Source organism: Ascaphus truei, chromosome 10 (genome assembly GCF_040206685.1).
Source record: "Ascaphus truei isolate aAscTru1 chromosome 10, aAscTru1.hap1, whole genome shotgun sequence".
NCBI classification, from domain to species: domain Eukaryota; kingdom Metazoa; phylum Chordata; class Amphibia; order Anura; family Ascaphidae; genus Ascaphus; species Ascaphus truei.
Window position 1 is genome coordinate 37,805,626 of NC_134492.1, and position 20,209 is coordinate 37,825,834.

The 20,209-nt window shown below is 44.0% G+C and overlaps 1 protein-coding gene across 2 annotated transcripts in view; it reads right to left on the reverse strand.

The window, feature by feature from the left end:
- Window positions 1-481: 481 nt before the first annotated feature.
- PAPPA2 (pappalysin 2) overlaps window positions 482-20,209 on the reverse strand; it is a 57,535-nt gene continuing 37,807 nt past the window's right edge. For both annotated transcript variants that reach the window (XM_075616640.1, XM_075616641.1), the window contains exons 15-23: window positions 18,391-18,529; window positions 17,948-18,122; window positions 16,746-16,959; window positions 10,838-11,000; window positions 7,364-7,496; window positions 5,943-6,052; window positions 5,555-5,626; window positions 2,519-2,617; window positions 482-1,292 (exon numbers count right to left, since the gene is read on the reverse strand). In XM_075616640.1, the coding sequence (XP_075472755.1) occupies window positions 1,200-1,292; window positions 2,519-2,617; window positions 5,555-5,626; window positions 5,943-6,052; window positions 7,364-7,496; window positions 10,838-11,000; window positions 16,746-16,959; window positions 17,948-18,122; window positions 18,391-18,529 (1,198 nt within the window). In that variant the 3' untranslated portion in view covers window positions 482-1,199. The remainder of the gene's footprint in view (window positions 1,293-2,518; window positions 2,618-5,554; window positions 5,627-5,942; window positions 6,053-7,363; window positions 7,497-10,837; window positions 11,001-16,745; window positions 16,960-17,947; window positions 18,123-18,390; window positions 18,530-20,209) is intronic.

A 20,209-nucleotide genomic window follows, 5' to 3' on the forward strand; every position in this document is an offset into this window, starting at 1 on the left:
TGTGTAAAGTTTGGCGGATCGCGCTATAACGGGATTGAGCTGTATTAGCGAATTCACTGTGATGTTTTGTATACTGCTCTGTTTGAGTTTGGATTGTGTATTCTGTTGCATATTAGTTACCTGAGTTTGAAACTTGTTGTCCCTGATCACCAACTACAACTATGTATGTTTAGAAACATACATGGAGAGTAAATCCTTCAGTGGCTTCCAGCAAGATGTGCATCATGCAACTTCCATGCATAGTGCTGCTCAGAGGGAGTAATCAGTGTGGTTTGCACCACTGGATACAGGGCTCTACATAGAGCAATCGATCTGACACAATATCTACATTCCAATATATAAGGCTCATAATGTAGGAGTACAACTCCTATGAACCATATGATCTAAAGCAAGCATTTATCAGGACTTACACCTACTGTAAGATGCCGGAGAGACGAGAGCTACAGTTTCCAGTTATGAAACAGTTAACATATTGGCAGTTTCTTATATTTCATTTATTTGTGCCTTCGTATATAGGAATGCAATTTTGTAATTGTTGCGTTGAGGTTTTTTTTGTCTTGTAGGGAATCGGAGGAGCAAAACAACAACAATGAGGTAACTGTACATAGCCAGAAAGGATGCAAAGGGGGAGGAAAATACTGGGGAAATGGAAATGCGGATTAAATCGACAAAACCCGATAGCTTGACATGGAAGGAAAAGTATATAAAGAGAAACAGATCCCACCAGACAGGGGTTTTCTTTAGATTCCAATATAAACCCATTACACTCACAACATACTGTGGTCATGTAGTTGGATGGGAAAACAATGAGTGACATGACTTCTGCCTTTGATTATTATGCCTTGTTTTCATATACCATGTGGGCAGATCGCGCAACGCTGTACAATGTGGAACAATAAAGGTGCTTTGTAATCGCAATCTACTTTTGGTAAATAACAGGAGGTAAAGGAGACATAACCAGTGTACCATGAAGGCTTTTGAATGTACATGTTGATGGTCCTGGGCACCACCCCATTTCTCCCACAAATTTCTGGGTATACAGTTTTGCGTCATATCCACATGCACCAGTAGACCCTACTCCCCCCCCCCCCCCATGTCTATCCTTTCTGTGGCACTGATGAGGTTAATAAAGAGTTGTTGACTGTAAAATGTTATACTGAAGTTCCTCAAGCAGCAACTGGGTGTGGATCCTCTCGGCGTCAGTGCAGATCTACTCGAGCCCTGTTCTCTTCTGCATCTGGGTCACGACAGGTGCATTCGTCCTCTTCACAGTCAGCAGCGAAGGGTATTACCTGACCATACATAGAGAGGAAGAAATTAGGACTGCGGTACATTGGCAAAGCTCTGTGGGTTGTGTGGGAATTTTGTTTGCTTCTGTTCTTATTTTGTATAAAAGTAGTGTCCAGAACACTAGTTGAAACTCTTTCTTTGCTAATGAAATCATATAAACCTTAGGAATTCTATAAACTTGAAGCTTCAGTTTGGGACGTTTCAAAAGCCAATCGGTACTATCACCTGAAAATGGCCCAAACAGCCACTTCAGCATATATAATGTAGAATTGGGCCCTTAATCTTTTAACTCAGTGCTTTTTAATTTCAGAATTATTTAAAATACACAAACATAGACACACTTTACCAAATAGCTGTACTTTTCCTCTTTTTTTTACCTGTGTATATATATATATACTGTGTAGATATATAAAATCAGAAATAGGGCACGCACAAAATAAAGGTAAAGGGAGGGTTTATACTGTCCAAAAAAAACAGAAAAGGGAAAAAAAAGGGACAGGCACTGCTATATGCAAAAAAGTGACATTTATTGACTCAACGTTTTGGTCCCTACTGACCTTTCTCGAGAAACATTGAGTCAATAAATGTCACTATATATATAATGACACAAGTAGGGGACCGAGCATCCCTGGATGTCAGTGGACCATGGATGAGCTCAGAGCAAGATATATATATATATATATATATATATATATATATATATACATACACAGTGGTCAACAAATCACCAAAAAATATACTCGCTGGACAAATAAATCTACTCGCCACCTAGTACCACACGTGTGCTGCTTGGGCCAATAGGAGTTCGCCACGATGTTAAATCCACTCGCCCGGGGCGTGCAAATGTATAGGTTTGTCGAACACTATATATATATATATATATATATATTGCCTGAATTGGGGTGTCCCTCTGAGCTCATCCATGGTCCACTAACATCCAGGGATGCTCGGGCCCCTAGTTGTGTCATTTTTTGGTGCCAGTTGTGACACAAAAAAAACTACCAATATGGCGACCGGACTACAAACATGGCCACGGAGTCACCAATAAAAAGCCACTACATCTTTTGGTGCCGGGCAGAGCCCTGACCCGGTTCCTATTTATGTCCGGCGGGCATATATTTTAAGAAAATGGAAAGCACATTAATTGGAGACCATAGTTGAGTTGGGTTGTTACAAATCAGGATACAGCCCCCATAACTGTTACTACACAGTTTATTACTTTCCTTACCTTGTGAGAGGACAGAGTGGAGGCGCAGCAGTCTCCCCCATCATACTGACAATATGCCCGGTTATTAATGGTATCACACCAGCCATCCGCCAGGAAAGGCTGCACAGGAACACAGTCACTGGTCAAAATACATCCAGGAATTGGAGACACAGTCTGCAACCTTCAGAGATTTATAACTGAGAGCGTAGAGCAGTGGTTTTCAACCTTTTTTTGGTTAGGGAACCCCAGAATTCGATTTTGAAATTCTGGGGAACCCCAACCCTCACCCCCTGTCTCTCGTCCCCCGTTGCCCCGTCTCTTTACCCCCCCCCGTCACCCGTCTCTCCTCCCTCCCGTCTCTCCGCCCTTCCCTCTACCCCCCTGTCACCCGTCTCTCCCCCCTCACTCTCCTCCTTACGCTCCTTCTTCCCCTCACTCCCTTACACACATACACAGACATTACACTCTTCCACTTAAACACACACTCTCCTACTTACACACATACACACACTCCCACTTAAACACACACACACACACACTCTCCTACTTACACACAGACACACACACACACGCACAGTCCCACTTATACCCACACTCCCACTTACCCACACTCCCACTTACACACACACACACACACACACACACACACTGGCCTCCTGTCCGGACACGTTCCGGAGTGAAGCACTTGGAATGTGTCCCCCCTCCTCTCCATGGTTGCCACCTTCTATTGAAGGCCAACCCGGAAAAAAAAATCCCTTACTTGGTGGCGTGGTGTGACGGAGTTTCCCGGGATCCTGCTGCAATCCCCCCCCCCCAACTGCGTTGCCATGGCAACGTGACGCTGCGTAGCTGCATGACGTCACGTAGCGCCTGGTTACCATGGCAACACATCGTCATTTGCCGCTGCGCAGCCATGTTCACTGCAGTTGGAGGGGAAATTGCAGGAGCATAACGGAAAATGCTGGGGACACCACCGCAGCACACCGCACCCCGCCACCACCCAGAGATTGACAACGGCAAAACATAGCCCGGAGGTAAATGCCAGAAACCCGTAGTCTCCGGGTCAAACCCGGATAGGTGGCAAACCTGCTCCTCTCCCACCTCTCCCTCCCTGTGAGAGCGAACGTTGACCGGAGCAGGCAGAGAGAAGAATAGCAGTGAGCTGCCGGCTGCTGCTGCTTAGCTCAGGAGCCGCCGGGTCACTGCTGCTTGGGGTGCCACCGCTCCTGGGACAGCTGGGAGAGTTGTCCCGGCTCTCCCCCTCTAGCGGCCGGGGAACCCCGGTTGAAAACCACTGGTGTAAAGGATGATGTGTGTATGTATGTATATCTTTATTTATATAGCACAATCTATGTACATAGTGCTTCACAGCAGTAATACACGTGACATAATAATTTAACAAATACTGGGAATAAGCGCTTCAGGCATGAAAGTAACGGGAAAAAGGAGTCCCTGTCCCAAAGAGCTTACAATCTAAATATGATATTTTATTTCCTCCCTATTGTTTATCTGCTTAAAAGTACTGATATGAAATGCTTACTCCTATTTCTAGCAGATACATTCCTGACATGGAGGTGGATAGATCTGATAAATTATTTGACCAAAGAGACTGATAGAGAAGTATAGAACAGCGCTATACAAATAACAGGGCAAGATGCTGACCTAAATAAAGCCCACTTTACTTTGACACCACAGAAGACTCAGTGAGAGAGCGGCCATGTGCTTCCTAACTATGTATACATTTAAACTGCCCTCATGAGGATATCAGAGCAGCAGCACACCAATCTAACAGGGATTTGAAGCTGACTGGCTGCATCCACCCAGCCTTATACTATGGGAACCCAACAATATACAGATTAGTGGCACTGTATGCTGCCTCATCAGCCTTTCTTTTATCAATCTACTTGCCCTGCCACTCATTAGGCTACGCTCATAGTGCCGGCGACGGTGACGTCAGGCTACGGTTGCTGGAAAAATCAAATTGAGATGACTTCCAGCGATCGCGACCAAGCCGTCGCTCCGGCACAACGCGCTTACTATAAGCGCACACAACGGCGGCGGCGGCAATGCATTTGTTTTGACGCGACGTCGTGTCGCTGTCGCCGGCACTACAAGCGCAGCCTTAGCAATGTGGAGCTTTTCTCTAGTGTTTGGATTTTTTAGCTTGGTGAGAGGAGGCTGCTCTGAGCGTTTGCTTTGAGCTTCTAATTTGGCAAAGGGACCCCTTAGTTACATGAACAGAACATGTATATTACCTTCAAATAGATCATATTACCCATGAATTTCGACTATTTATCTGTAGGATCTTCTTTCCTAAACCTTTCAGTTCTATTGCCATGTGGCTCTGCGGCCTGAAAGCTACACGGCTGCAAACAAGTCTCAGCTTTGTCAATATTAATGAGTTTCAAGTTGTCTCAAACCTAATAAACCAAATTCTGAGTAAGGATTGATTATAAATGTTCTTACTTTTTGATAATTTTCCAGTTAAAATTAGAAGAAAACACATTGTACATAAAATTATAGAAATGCTCATTAGTTTTTGGTGCATAGCAATGGACTGCGCTAGGTATACAGATATAAACGTTATTGTTAAAAAATAGAATGTTTTGGTGCAAAAACAACAAAAAGGAGAGAGTGCATTAAAATCGTCCACTAAACACTAAAAAATATTTTTATATTGATAGCGCAGAATTAAGTTGCTATGTATAGATGTATTTGATGCAGCACTGCCTCATGGAGGGGTGAGTACCCATTAGGTATATTTAGTGGTGTTTTAGATGTATGTTGTAGCCCTCTCCTTGACAAAGGCAGTTCCCTGCCGAAACGTTGGACCTTTTGGTGGCACATTAAATATTTTTTTGCATAAGACCGTGTACCCGTTTCCATTCTCTACCCTGTTCTCTACTGGGACGTCAGGATCTCCCTGGATCCTGTGCACCGGCAGATAAGTACCCCCCTCCAGCACCATTTTGCAGAGTGCATGCACATTCCTCTATAACCCTATTTTAAAGACTCATCAAGGAAGTCTGTTCAGCAGAGTAATTATGGTGGTCTTACCTCACAAGATGGGATGCAGTGAAGTGCTGTGGGCTCCGGGTGCCACTTTAGGGTTCCTGTGCACATGATACCCTGTGGGTGGGAATCATTAAAGGTTGTGGGGTTGGTATATGTAGCTTTCCTCCATATGGTCACATGTTCATTTTAATATCAATATTAAGTCCGGTCCAGGACTTCCTTATAATGATTATTAGTGTTGTTATAATTATTATGGCATTGCAAGTTTATTGAGTTAACCCCTTTGCTCCCAAGAGCGAGCAGTACCTCTGACAGTGGAGTTAAAACCATGTGACCTGTCACTGCATTGAGATAGGCCAGCCCTGTTTGGCTCTGGCTAAGGGTTAGATGATTGATGAAGTTAATGTTTCTGTTGGCTTCCACCCTGTACCTGCACTTTGGTTGGGTTCATCCAATGTTCCACAGTATCTGCAGTCATGTTCTCGGGCAGAATCACTGGATCACTGAGGGGATATATGCAAGAAGCTGTGCAGAGAGAACCTAAAGGAGGAAAATACACAGATGGAGTTTGTATAGGACTGTACTCCAAGACAGACGATCAAAGTCTTGATAAACAGAAAATAGAGGCCCATATTTACTAAGTGGTGCTATTCCATAAAACACTTTCCGACGCCAAAGGACATTTTATGACCAGGGCCAGATTAACGCTTATGAGGTCTAGGCACCTATCTAGGGCTGGGCAGCCGCAGGTGGTGTTTCCAGCCCTGCATTCAAGGCCGGCACCCTGGAGATGCCACTATTTCCCTGGAGCTGCGGGGGTGCTAAAGCCATCTGAGACCCAGGGGGTGCATTTAATGGCAGAGGAGCAAGGCCAATGAGAGGCAGGTGCTGGTGCGCTCTGAAGCTGTCAGTCGACTCAGTGGTGCAGACAGACCCTCATCTTGGGACTCGCAATGTTCAAAACCCTATGTGTTTCGGAATAATGCTACTCCTGCCTCAGGCATGTAAGGAGTCCCAAGCTAAGGGTCCGTCTGCACCCCTGAGTCGACTGACAGCAACAGAGTGCCCCACTTATGTCATCTCAAAGCGCCTCTTCTGGCCACCGACGGGAATGCAGACCGAAGTGAGAGGGAAGCAGGAGAAACCAGGGTGGGGCAAGACAGCTCTAGAAGGACAGATTGCAGTAGTTACCAGTAAAAGGTATCCAAAGGATCCATCTGAAAGGGTGCAGGAGCAGCCAGGATTGCCTGTGGATGATTATTGCTACAATACATCAAATAATTTTTAATTTGTGAGTATTAAATTGGCTTATGCTATTATACTTTTTACCACATTAAAAACGTATTACATTATTGTAGTTTTTTGTGTGCAGGAGATATATATATATATATATATATATATATATATATATATATATATATATATATATATATATATATATATATGTACTGTATATGTGGTGAAAAGGTTGGAGGGAAACAAACGTTTAGAGGAAGCAAGCGGGTACATTGCCTAGGGCCAAATATGTTCTTATTCTGGTTCTGCTTATGGCCCATTCCAGTGAATATTCTGTAAGGTGTCTTTCAGAGTTGGAAGGTGTTTTATGGAATAGCACAGCTTAGAAGATATGGGTTAATGTTTGTCTAAACCCAATTTTGAAAAACGGAGGGCTTTAAGATTCAGAAAGACATATCCTTGTTAAATCAGGCTTTATTGTCAGGTATGGTAGGAATACTGAAAGATGGACATAAATAGAAATCCTCTGTCCCATGGAACCATTACACTTTGACATTGTAGTAGTCTCTCCCACTTTTCCTAGGTATCCATACTTCTGACTGTGAGATCTCTCACCGATGGTGTATCCATTGTCACAAGTGTAGTGGATATGATTGCTTTCTGGGGTTGGGGGGCAGGTCCCTTGTAGACCCTCACAGAGGCTCAGCTTCTCCGTCCAGGTCCCATCCTTACTGCAGACAGTGGACACCTGGAGTAAGGACACTCAACTCAGCCACAATCCTGACTTTACCCTGACAGAGAGCAAGGGATTGTCACGGGGAATAGCTTGCCATGTCCAAGTGATGAATAAAGGCCTTACATTGACTGGCACCTAAATTATTGTACTGGTTCAGGGCACTGAACAGATAAGTAAATGGGTGAGATAGCAAAGAGGCTGGGTTCTTTACCCCAGTAACTCAAGTACCTGTTTTGTTCTTTGGGGGGAGGGGGAAACATTAGGGGGCAGCCGTGTTGCCTCTTTGTTGATATAATTTATAGTACTGGATGTTCCAGGTACCGAAGACATTAATGTAATGTCACATAACTTTCAACGCTCCATAATAGAAAGATAAAACGTTACTACATTATTTAGCGGTATAGAAATGTTTAACAATGGTCGTTAGCACATCACTGCTAAGGAAACTCCGTTTTAAATGAAAATGTTACATTAAAAGCACACCATTTTAAACACCCTCTCCCTGCTGTTACCAATTGGTCTCTGTCACACAATGACATCACATAATGTGACAGCAGGATAGCAGAGAGATGCAGAAGACTGAACATGGCAGCATATATTGGTATCCCTCGCCATATGTAACACACTCAGTTACTAGGTATATACAACCTTACACAAGCTTGAAATCCACAATATTATTTATGTAATAGTAGCAGCTGAAGTGCTACTACTAATATAAGATACACAACAGAAAAAAACAAGCTCCAATTATAAATTATTTATCATATGTATATTTTCGTCTAATTAGTAAGGTTAATTTAGTTAAATCTTTTAGCCATAACATGTTAAGCTCTACACCAATTGGAGGATCCAGGGCACTACGGGTTTGGAGTGTGTGCTTAGAATAAATTTATTTTCTACAAACCCGTAGTGACCTGGGTCCTCCTATTTGTTCATACATCTTGAAATTACACTAGACAGATTTTTTCCCTGAACCACGGAGCACCGGTACCTCTACCTGCAAGTATATTGCTTTATTATACACTTTTAGGTGTGCTAGACATAACCCTCTTGTTTAAGCTCTACACCAAGGCAGATCCTTTCTGCAGGTTTCCTACGCTAACACTTATTCTGTGCCCTTTGAATTTTCTCTACTACATAAAGAATAGATGAAACAACAATGATATTGTCAGGCAATTTAGGCATAGGCCTATTACGGCAAATTTCAGGGGGGCAGCAAATTTTGCAGCGGCGGTTACAGAGGCCCTGCTCTCTTCCCCAAAACAATTAAACTGATTGCCGTGGGAGAGCACGGGGTCTCTGTTAAGGTCTCTTTCCTCCTTCTGCAGCGTCATGTCACGTGGCGACGTGTTGCCGTGACGTCACATGGCATCTCTTTGTCATTGAAACGCAATGCCACATGACATCGCAGCGCCAAGAAGGAGCAGGGCAATGCTGCAGGAGGAGAAGGCCAGGGCGGCAAAAAGGTAAGTGCCTATGGCAGCAAAATACTAAAACCTGCCCTTTATATAGTCAATAGCAAGGGTTGTGTGACGTATTCGGGGCCTAAGGAGTTCAAATTTAGAAGCACTTATCAAATTACACAGTATAAGATTGGTAGTGTAGGAACCTGCTGAAAGGGACCACACTCCATTACTACCCTAAATTAATCAGAGTACAGTTTTTCTTATTTGGGATGTAGCAAGCAGTGTGATCGCGGTTATTGCACTTTAATCAATCTCCCACCATGTTCCTATTCAGTACGCTGTGAAGGCTCTGAGGCCAATTAAAAGGAATGAGGAGTAGAAGCTTCCCTGCCACAAGGAAGTGATAGTATTCCAGCATTTTTAATATAGCCCGATGTTTGCAACTGGTACAGTAAGGTCAAAAAGTTATGGTAGACCTTTGCCAGTCTGCAAAAAAATGCAAGTTCTGTTACAGATACTGTACTTAAAAAAAAATAAAAAATCTAGCACACTTTTTAATAAGAAGTAGTCCTGGTAATCCAATTTAGAGACGTAAGTGACAAATCTTTTTAAAACACAGCACACAAAGTTCAATTAAAAATGTTACTCGGAACATTCTGAACTATACACTTTTGCCAAAGGTGTTAAAAACGAATTTATTCCAACACTGTCATCACTGCCACAGATAATCAAGTTAATTAGGTGTTAATTATGTTTCACTGTTAAAATGGGAAGTGTGACTATAACTGGACACATTCAATATTCTACAATTTACAGAAGAATATGAATGTCACTCTTTTTGTTTTGTCTGTTAGAAATTATATTCTGAGTAAATGAGTGATTATAGAAACAGATACTTCACATGATATTTCTGATGGTAAAGAATGTGGCTAGTTTCAAATATAGAGTTGCAGTAAATAATATTACAACGGCTGTTGAGAATATATCTGAAGCCAATAAGTGGACTTGGATTTATTACTGACAGCTGTCGTGGGCTATCTAACACTGAATTCGCTCATAAGATGTCTATGTTAGACATGGTTGACTTCCATATCTGTAAAAATGCTATTCATACGATATGCCAGAGACATGGTGATACCATATTCAGAATAATACTTAGAATAGAGTGCGGCTAGGGATTTTTCTATGCATAAAAATACATAAATTGGTTAGCTAAGGCAGAGAAGCATAATACCAGGGAGAGAGGACATGAATTTATCAGGATAGGACGTTACCCACACAAACGGAACAGATGCCAAAATCACCATCTTGTGAGAAGCACGTGTAAGAACTTGAATATTGTATACTGCTATATGTAAGTAATAACTCAAGACAATAAAAGTATTTTGTGTGCTAAACCGAATACGTAATTTTCATATCTGGTGAGGAGGTATGATGCTAAATGACTTTCAACATCTGTAGTACTTTTAATTTGTACATTGAATAAGTGCAATTTTCCAAATATGAAATGAAGTTATTTTTCTGTGCCTATTCAGCATAATCAAAAAAACGTTTGCATTATTCCATTTTCTGCATTGGCAGAATTGCAAAACACATGGATCATTTGTATACATTCACAATGCATGCTCCTTCTACAACTATACAGCTCAGGGGATTAGTGATATTAAGGTGGTTATTCATTAAACTGTGATTAGTGCTGATTGGGGCACTATCGTATGGAAACTCGCATTGACTTCGATGTGAGTTTCAGTGCGACAGTGCCCTGATCTACACTATCGCAGTTTAATGAATAGCCTCCTATCCCTTATACAATAGGCTGTGAAGAAGGCTTCCACATACCTAAAAGTCCCATTAAGTTGAACTCTTCTCCAGCATGGAGAAGACACCTTCACGTCTTCACATGGCCATAACGCTACACTCAAACTAAGGACGGTCAGTGTATCATACCGTGTGAGAGCCGCAGTATAGGGTGCATTTGCTATCCACCTCCAGTCCACGGGTACAGTTATACATCCCCTGGAGGATAGGGGGCAAAGGGTCACACATCACAGGAACGCAACGGCCCACGGCCCAGAGTCCTGTCTGCAGACACTGCATCCTTAGGAGCTTCCTGGAAAACAAAGGAGTCTCAAGTACATAATATTCATAGAGCCTGTGCCACTCCAAGGTACAGATCCAAAGGATATAACTGCACAATGAGGGACTCAATAAGAAACTTCAGAGGATATACCAACATTTAAATACATTTTAATACTCTTTAACATACATCTCTATCTAGTGTTTTCCCCCAATGTTTCACTATTCTATTCATCTCATGGCCACTCTTCTTTCATGGATTTTCTACTTAGTTCTACTTAGAAAAGTAGGAGCAATGGTGCAAGCAAAGGGTACAAAGGAGTGAGCCTGCATAACCATATTTTATCTGCACAGGATTAATGTGGCAGGAGAGAGAGTTACGTCTATGTCTTATCATATTCAGACCTGGCTCACCCCCTCAGACACCACCTCTCCTGCTGCACTCTCCTACGGCGGGTTCTCTTTCAGACATACCCCCAGATCAGGGAATAGACAGGGCATAGGAGTTGGCATACTACTTTCCCCACACTGCACATTACATGTCATACCCCCATTTCCCTCCTCATCCTTCGAAGTCCATGCTGTCCATCTATTTTCCCCATTTCCCTCTGTGTTGCTGTGATCTATTATCCCCCTGGAACTGCATCCCAATTTCTTCACAACTTTGCAGCCTGGCTCCCTCATTTCATCTCTTCTGACACACCTACGGTCATAGTGGGAGACTTTAACATACCTATTGACAATCCCAATGCCACCTCAGCTTATTTCTCTAACCTCCTCTTATGGTCTCTCACAGTCAACCACCTCTCCTACTCACTGCAATGGCCACTGCCTTGACCTTGTTTACTCCCACTTCTGCTCTATCTCTAACCATTCTAGCATGCCCTTACCTTTCTCTGATGATCACCTCCTAATCTTTAACCTAATTCTACCCTATGCACCTTCCACAACACCTACTTCCACACGCACATACAGAAACCTACATACACTAGAGCCCCTCCAATTTTCAAACAGCCTCTCCTCTGGCCCATCTACCCTTTCCTGTCCCAAACTAGCAATATCTCTCTACAACAGCATACTCTCATCAGCCTTAGACAAGACTGTCCCTGCCACCACACGTTGCCCCGAACAATCCAAACCACAACCGTGGCACATACCTTTCGCCCCCTATCTCCAAAAATGCTCACACATTGCAGAGCCTTTCTGGGGGAAATCCGACTTCCTCCACTATAAATGTATGCTCTTCACCTATAACACTGCCCTCTCCCTTACCAAGTGAACCTACTTCTCTTCCCTTAACCCTCAACACCTATTTGCCACCTTTAACTCCCTTCTCCGCCCAACTACACCTACACCCCCCTCTACTCTCACGGCCTGAGACCTTGCCACCTACTTCACAGATAAGCTTAAGTCAATCAGATATATGTCTTCATGTAAAACTCTGCACACAACACCTATATCCCCTCGCACACCTAAATCCACTCAGCTTATTTTCCCCTGTGCTCGAGGATGAGGTCTCCACACTCCTTTCCTCATCTTGCCCTACATCCTACCCCCTTGATACTATTCCCTCTCATCTCCCCCGCACCCTCTCTGGCGCATTAAGCCCCACTCCAACTCACCTTTTTAACCTCTCTCGCCTTTGGCACATTCCGATCTTCTTTCAAACATGCACTCATCACACCCATTCTCAAGAAACCCTCATTTGAGTCATCGCCCCCATTTAACTACTATCTCTCTTCTCCCCTTTGCCTCCAAGCAACTTCAGCGACTTCTATACAACCACCTGACTCACTTTCCCTCCTCCAACTCCCTGCTTGACTCTTTACAATCTGGTTTCCATCCTCTACACTCTACCGAGACAGCACTAACAAAACTGACCAATGACCAAGTCACAGCTAAATCTGAGGGTAATTGCTCCCTACTAATTATCCTGGATCTCTCTGCTGCCTTCGACCCTGTTTATCACCCCCTTCTCCTAAACATTCTCCACTCCATTGGCCTTCATGACTCAGCCTTCTCCTGCTCATGTCCTACCTTTCCAATGCCTCCTTCATCGTTTCCTTCTGTGGTGTCTCCTCCTCAACACCCTCTTTCTGTTGGGAGTCCCACAAGGCTCTGTCCTTGGCCCTCTGCTCTTCTCACTCTACACCTCTTCTCTTGGTGAACTAATACAATCTTTTGGCTTTCAGTATCATCTCTATGCTGATAACACACAAATTTACCTCTCCTCTCGTGACCTTTCTCTCCTATCCCATGTCTCCAACTGTCTCTCTGCAATCTCCTCATGGATGTCTCACTGCCACCTGAAGCTTAACATGTCCAAAACAGAATGAATACTATAAAAACACTCTTCCCTCATTGTCAATAACACCGGAATCTCCTCAATACCTCAAGCCTGCTGTCTAGGGATCATCTTAGACTCTGATCTCTCCTTCATTCCTCACATTCAGTTCCTCCCAAAGTCCTGCCATCTCCACCTCAAATATTGCCAAGATACGTCCTTTTCTCACTCATGATGCAACTAAATCCTAATCCACTCACTCATCATGTCCCTCCTCGGTTACTGCAACCTTCTCTTAGTTGGCATTTCCCTTGTCAGCCTCTCACAACTCCAATCCATCCAAAATGCTGCTGCTAGACTCCTCTACCTCACTCACCGCTCCACTTCTACTGCTACCCTACGCATATCCCTACACTAGCTTCCCATATCCTCTAGAATTCAATGTAACGCTCTAGTAATGGCTTACAAACGTCTGAACAACACTGCCCCACCCCCCTTACATCTCAGCCCTCATCCACAAATACATACCTAAACACCCCCTTGGTTTTGCCCAAGACATCCGCCTTTCCTCCTACCTTATTACCTCCTCTTACTCCCGCCCGCAAGACTTCTCCCATGCTGCCCCCTCTCTCTGGAATTCCCGACCGCGCACCATCAGACTCTTCCCCAGCTCTCAGATGTATAAAAACTACCTGAAAACTCACCTTTTCAAGGAAGCCTACTCTCCATACCTCTAACATCCAACTTCTCTCCCCCTCCTCCAATCCCATTGGGACCAACTGTGTGGCTGACCAATCTCCACCCTATGTAACAGCCACCACCCAAAAAAAACCTTTATTGCTTCAGCTGTCAGACTGGCCCATATTCTAACCTGAGCCACACCTTATCCTACAATGAGCAGCCACCTTACCTTTTTGTTTCAACATTGTCCCCCATTCCCTCTAGACTGTATGCTCTTATGAGCAGGGACCTCATTACCTATTTGTATCTGTGAGTGCATGTTTGTCCTCAACTGTATGTAACTATTCATGTTTTTCAAATATACATAACTATGTACCCCATTGTGCCGCTCTGCGGAATATGTTGTCGCTTCACAAATAAACGATAAAAAAATAGTAACCATATTTTATCTACACCGGGTTAATGTGGGAGGAGAGAGTTAAGTATGTGTCTTATTCAGATACAGTGTTTCCACAGTGAGTGAAGAACAGATAGATATTGATAGAGACAATGTAATTAGACTGTAAGCTCCTCGGGGCAGGGACTCCTCTTCCGAAATGTTACTTTTATGTCTAAAGCACTTATTCCCATGATCTGTTATTTATATTATCTGTTATTTATTTGATTAACACATATATTACTACTGTGAAGCGCTATGTACATTAATGGCGCTATATAAATAAAGACATACAATACAATACAATGAGCCACCTTATCAGTAGATAATCGTCTGTGCCTGACTCATCTGAAGCATATTAGTGCTACCAGTTCCTTTAGGGACAAATGGTGCAAGATGAGAGTGGGGAGAACTGGGACTTATAACTATCTATACCTGTGTTAAACCGGGAGGGTTTAGTTCAATTGTTTTATAATTGAATCAGATTAAGAATGAACAGTGAGCTACTGCTGCTGAATGTCAGAGATTGTACTGTAATAATGAGCTTGTGAAGGAGTCTGAAGGAGACCTGCTTACTGCTTGTTTCTGTCTGGACTCCCACTGGGAACAGAATACTTTGTGCCGCACAACAGCTGCACCAGTTTACTTCTTGACAAAGCACCGCAGGGTGTGAAACGCGTAGGAGGTCTCTATGTTTGACATGTTGTTGTTTAAATAAATTGTAACTTTTTTTTTTTTTACTGAACCTGGTCTCTTCAAGTTTCACATTTTCCCTGAAGCGCTACCCAGGTGGGAAACCTTTACTTGTCGCACTAGTTTACTGAACTAATTATTTAACTGCACTTTTTTTTTTTACATCTGTCAGTTAACAATGACAGTATTTTCTTTCTGTCACGCCTGTATGCCCGCAGACCTGGCCAGTCCCCAGTACTGAGGTGGGAAGGGTATTACCACGCACCGACAGCAGTGAGGGTGTGCCCGGAGTGTGGTATGGCGTTGCCGGGCCTGTAGAGAGATAGTTAGTATACTTGCAACGCCTTTGGAGTTCAGAGTAAGAGTAGTGGTGTCCGTGCGCCAGAGTCCAGGGGTATAGAGATCAGAATCGTAATGTTCGTAAGCCAAAGTCCAGGGTACACAGAAGTCAGCAAAGTCGTGTCCGTTAGCAGGGTTCAAGGGCAATTGCGAGCAGAGTAATCCAGTACAAGCAAAGGTCAAGCCAGGGAAATCCAGGGGTAAGCAGGAGCAGGAACAAGCTGGAAAACAGAGGAGAGCCAAGCATAGGACTGCACACACAGAGGTAACAAGAGCTATGCAGAGCAATGAGAGAAAGGACAGACAGGGGTTATAAAGGAGGGAACACCAATAGGAGAGAGAGGAGGAGCAGAGGGTGAAGTGGGAGACAGCAGGGATAGGTGAGGAGGAGAAGAGGAGGAGACAGGTGAGCCAGTGAGGGAGATAGCCTGCAGGGCATGAGAGAAGGAGCCAGGAGTCTGAGAGAGCCTACAAGAGGAGCGTGTGCGCGCGCCCTCTGTAAGGTTAGAGTGCGCGCGCACAGGCTGCGTCATGAGGCACGCGGAGCGCCGCGGGAGCACCCACCGAGGATGGGGGGCAAACAGAGGGAGAAGCCACCGGAGGTAAGGGGACAGGAGCTGGGGCCGAGGGAGGCCGTGAGCAGGGGACACCGCAGGAGGGAACGGGAGACCGAGCGGGTGCGTGTGTCTTGCGGGGAGCGCATGCTGATGCTGGGATGACGTCAGAGGCTGCCACAGAGGGACAGCTGCAGGCAGAGGAAGGGAGAATAGCAGGGGAAGGCAGGGAAGGAACAGAAGAGGTAGGCAAGAGCGGGGCGTCCGGGACACATGGAGGGGAAGGAATCCCCTGAACCGTCACACTTTCTCCTGGTGGTCTATGCTAGGTTGCTAAATCTCTTGGGGCATTGGAACTTTTGTGATCATTTGCTTGTGTTACCATGTCTCTGCTCAGCACTGGATTAAGACTAACCCTTGTTATCTAAGCAAATAGTGGCTACCACCACCAACCATATAGAAGTACAAGCTCATTGAATGCCAGTAGAATTGGGGTTGACCCTTAAGCATCTTCAGAAATCTCTGTGCAGAATTTCACTGGAGCTAGGCCATGTCAATTCTTTGCCAGAGTGGAGTATCATCTAGGGATCATTATAGAGATTCAGGGTTTTACTGAATAAAACTGCTTTTGCTATTATGTGAATAACTAAAACCGTACTTGTATTATATCAGGGATTACAGATAAAATGCTTAGCGGCACACTACGTTTCTTGTGACATGGTCTTACTGCAGATATATGAGCATGCAAAGAAGGAACAAACAGAATACAAGGCAGTTGATCCCTTCACTAACCTCCTGGGTCGTCGCTCACTGCTTTCTGGTACATGATAGCCTGGCTTGCACCTGTACCGGCACACTGATCCCACATCATGGTTACCCAAAAGGCAGCGGGGGGTAAGCAGCCTTGCATGGGCAATGGCTATGGGAGCCTCACATTCCAGCTTACAGTACCCCTCTGGAAGAGACCAGAGACCATCCCACATACAAGTCACCCACTGACTCATTCCTGCGTGAACAACAGAGGAAAGGGAGAATAGCCAACTCAATACGTGTTCAGGATCAAGGCAATACAAATAGGGCAGTTATGCATGATAAATACAGTATGTGAGAGGCATGGGGCGATGAAATTTAAAGTTAATAAAGTCTTCTGCTGTATCTTAAATATGCCATCTCCAATACTCCAGTTTTAAAAAGCATATTTTCACTAAAGTCCCTGTAAGAGATGTGTGCAGAGGTACGCAATGGAGACTGGTTTTAAGGTGAAATGAAATAAGGCTTTATTGCACCTGTTGCTTTAAACACAGCAAACATGTGAAAATCCACAAACAAAATCTGCTCCACGTTGGAGTATATTTACACTTGTAGTCCAGCGATTCACCAGTCCAAATCATAGAGACATATATATATATATATATATATATATATAGAGAGAGAGAGAGAGAGAGAGAGAGAGAGAGAGACAGACATAGATAATCAGTCATAAGAAAAGTCTTATCTGTCTCGTAGTTGTAGGGGGAAGGCTTCTCTCTTTCCTGGGTTGCTGCCTTTTCCTCAGGTTATCTCAGCATTCATGTGTAGAAGTCTTGTGAGCTCCAGACATCTGTGATCCCTCTGTCAGTCTCATCTGTGAGACTCAGGAACCTCTGCTCTGTCTGTTTCCTTGGTCAGCCCAGTTGTGGACTAAGGAATCTCTCTTCCTGCCTCAAAGGTAGGCTTTTCTAATCAACCTCTAATCAGCCAGGTGGTGTTGGTTAATTGACTACCAGCAGTTAACCACCACACTGCTGGATTAGAGGCACCTTTTTGAACAGGGACAAATCCCCTGTTACAGTCCCCTTTATGCTATTTTAAGCTTTGTACAATGATTCCTATTTTTCTGTATTATGATGTACCAGCGCCTGCTGATCCCTTTTAAATTATTAGGAACAGAGCAAAATGACTAACTTTTCCATTACAGGGAATTATGTCTTTTGTTTAATGCATGCACTAATTACCTTGAAATTTTGCCGGAGGGAGGCAATGGAAGGAGCAGCGTTTCCCTAGCGCTGTCCCCTCTGGACATGCGAAGTCGGCATGGAATACGAGAGATAGATCAGGGGGACCACAATCCATGAGTTCACAGGTTACAGACAGATTCCAATGCCCAGCGGAGCAGCTTAGCACAGCCTCCTGATTCAAAAGATAAACACCTTGCGTAAGAGCATATAGGCCATTCACAGCTGGTATCAGATGCAACTGCACATACTTGTACTCACTCTCTGGGTTTCTTATTTCTTGTAATGACTCACTGCATCTGTAACTTCTTGCAATCCCACCCTTCCTTTTTTTCTTACTCTGATTTAAAAAAACGTAAGTACTCAATCTATGTTCCCCTTCCCTCTTAGGCTTCCCTGTCCAATATAAACTGTGTCTCTTTGCATCTCAGACTCGTGCTCACCTTCAAGATTCTGTGCCCTCTTTTGCTGACAGCATGAAGAACGCGTCCCTCATCACATGTCACTGAGCACTGTGTGTCCCCACCAACATCGAAAGAGCAGTGAGTAGAGCCATGTGCAATATGCAGAGTGGGACAGGAGCTGTTGAAGTGAATGGAAGACTGATAAACATTGTAGTATAGACACAGCAGAGCCAGCCTGTTTTAGATTCTCAACACCAGGGGTGCTACCACTGGCAGTTCTGCTTTCATTAATAGCTTGGAATGGCAACAACAAACTAGTGGTCTCCAAGATATATGTTGACACACACACACACACACACACACACACATATATACACACTTTTATAGCACGTCCATCCTGCCCTTATAGTAAACTTTCCTATTACCAACCATCCCAATAATATTCTCACTGACTCTAGTCTTGTGCTTGCTTATATCACAACTGTTCCAATAAATGTCCTCTCTGAATATCTTCATGTACAGTATGTATGTATGTATGTATGTATGTTTTTATTTATATAGCGCCATTAATGTACATAGCGCTTCACAGCAGTAATATACGTGACAATCATATAAATAACAAATAATATAAATAACACATAAAGGGGAGAAGTGCTTCAGACATAAAAGTAACATTTAGGAAAAGGAGTCCCTGCTCCAAAGAGCTTACAATCTAATTGGTAGGTAGGAAGAACGTACAGAGACAGTAGGAGGGCATTCTGGTAAGTGCGTCTGCAAGGGGCCAAGGTTAATGTATGCGCTGTTTATTATCAACCATGGAGCTACTCATATTCTTCCTTAAGCAGGTGTGTTTTGAGGTGGGTCTTAAAGGTGGATAGAGAGTGCTAGTCGGATATTGAGGGGAATGGCATTCCAGAGGTGCGGGGCAGTCAGTGAGAAGGGTTTAAGGCGGGAGATGGCTTTAGATACAAAAGGGGTAGAGAGAAGTCATCCTTGAGCAGAACACAAAAGTCGGGATGGTGTATAGGGCTGAGATGTAAGGAGTAGCAGAAGACTGTAAAGCTTTAAATGTGAGGAGGAGAATTGAGTGTGTGATACGGGATTTGATAGGAAGCCAGGAGATGGATTTCAGCAGGAGAGATGCTGAGACAGATTTCGGAAACAGTAGAGTGATTCTGGCAGCAGCATTTAGGATAGATTGTAGGGGAGACAGGTGAGAGTCAGAAAGGCCAGACTGCAGGAGGTTACAGTAGTCGAGACGGGAGAGAATGAGGGTCAGTGGCAGAGTTTTTGCAGTCGAGCAACAGAGGAAAGGGCGTATGCTTGAGCTACTGGGGGAATGATAGTACTTCCAACAGTAATGTGGAATTAGTTAGTAGGGCCAGGTTTGGGAGGAAGTATGAGGGGCTCTGTTTTTGCTATGTTACGTTTAAGTCAGCAGAGAGCTATCCAGGATGATATAACAGAGAGACATTCAGAAACTTTAGTCTGTACAGCAGGTGTATGGTCAGGAGTAGAAAAGTAAATTTGTGTGTCATCAGCATAGAGATGATATTTGAACCCAAGAGATGTGATTAGGTCACCTAGAGAGAGTGTGTAAAGAGAAAAGAGAAAAAGTCCCAGGACAGAGCCATGGGGTACCCCCACAGAGTGATCGATGGAGGAGGAGGTGTTAGCAAAAGAGACACTGAAAGTACGATGGGAGAGATAGGAGATCCAGGTTGGGGCTTTGTTACAAATGCCAACCGTATGGAGAATGTGAAGGAGAAGAGGGTGGTCCACAGTATCAAATGCTGCAGAGAGGTCGAGTAATATGAGCAGAGTGTAATGACCTCTGTCTTTGGCAGCATGAAGGTCA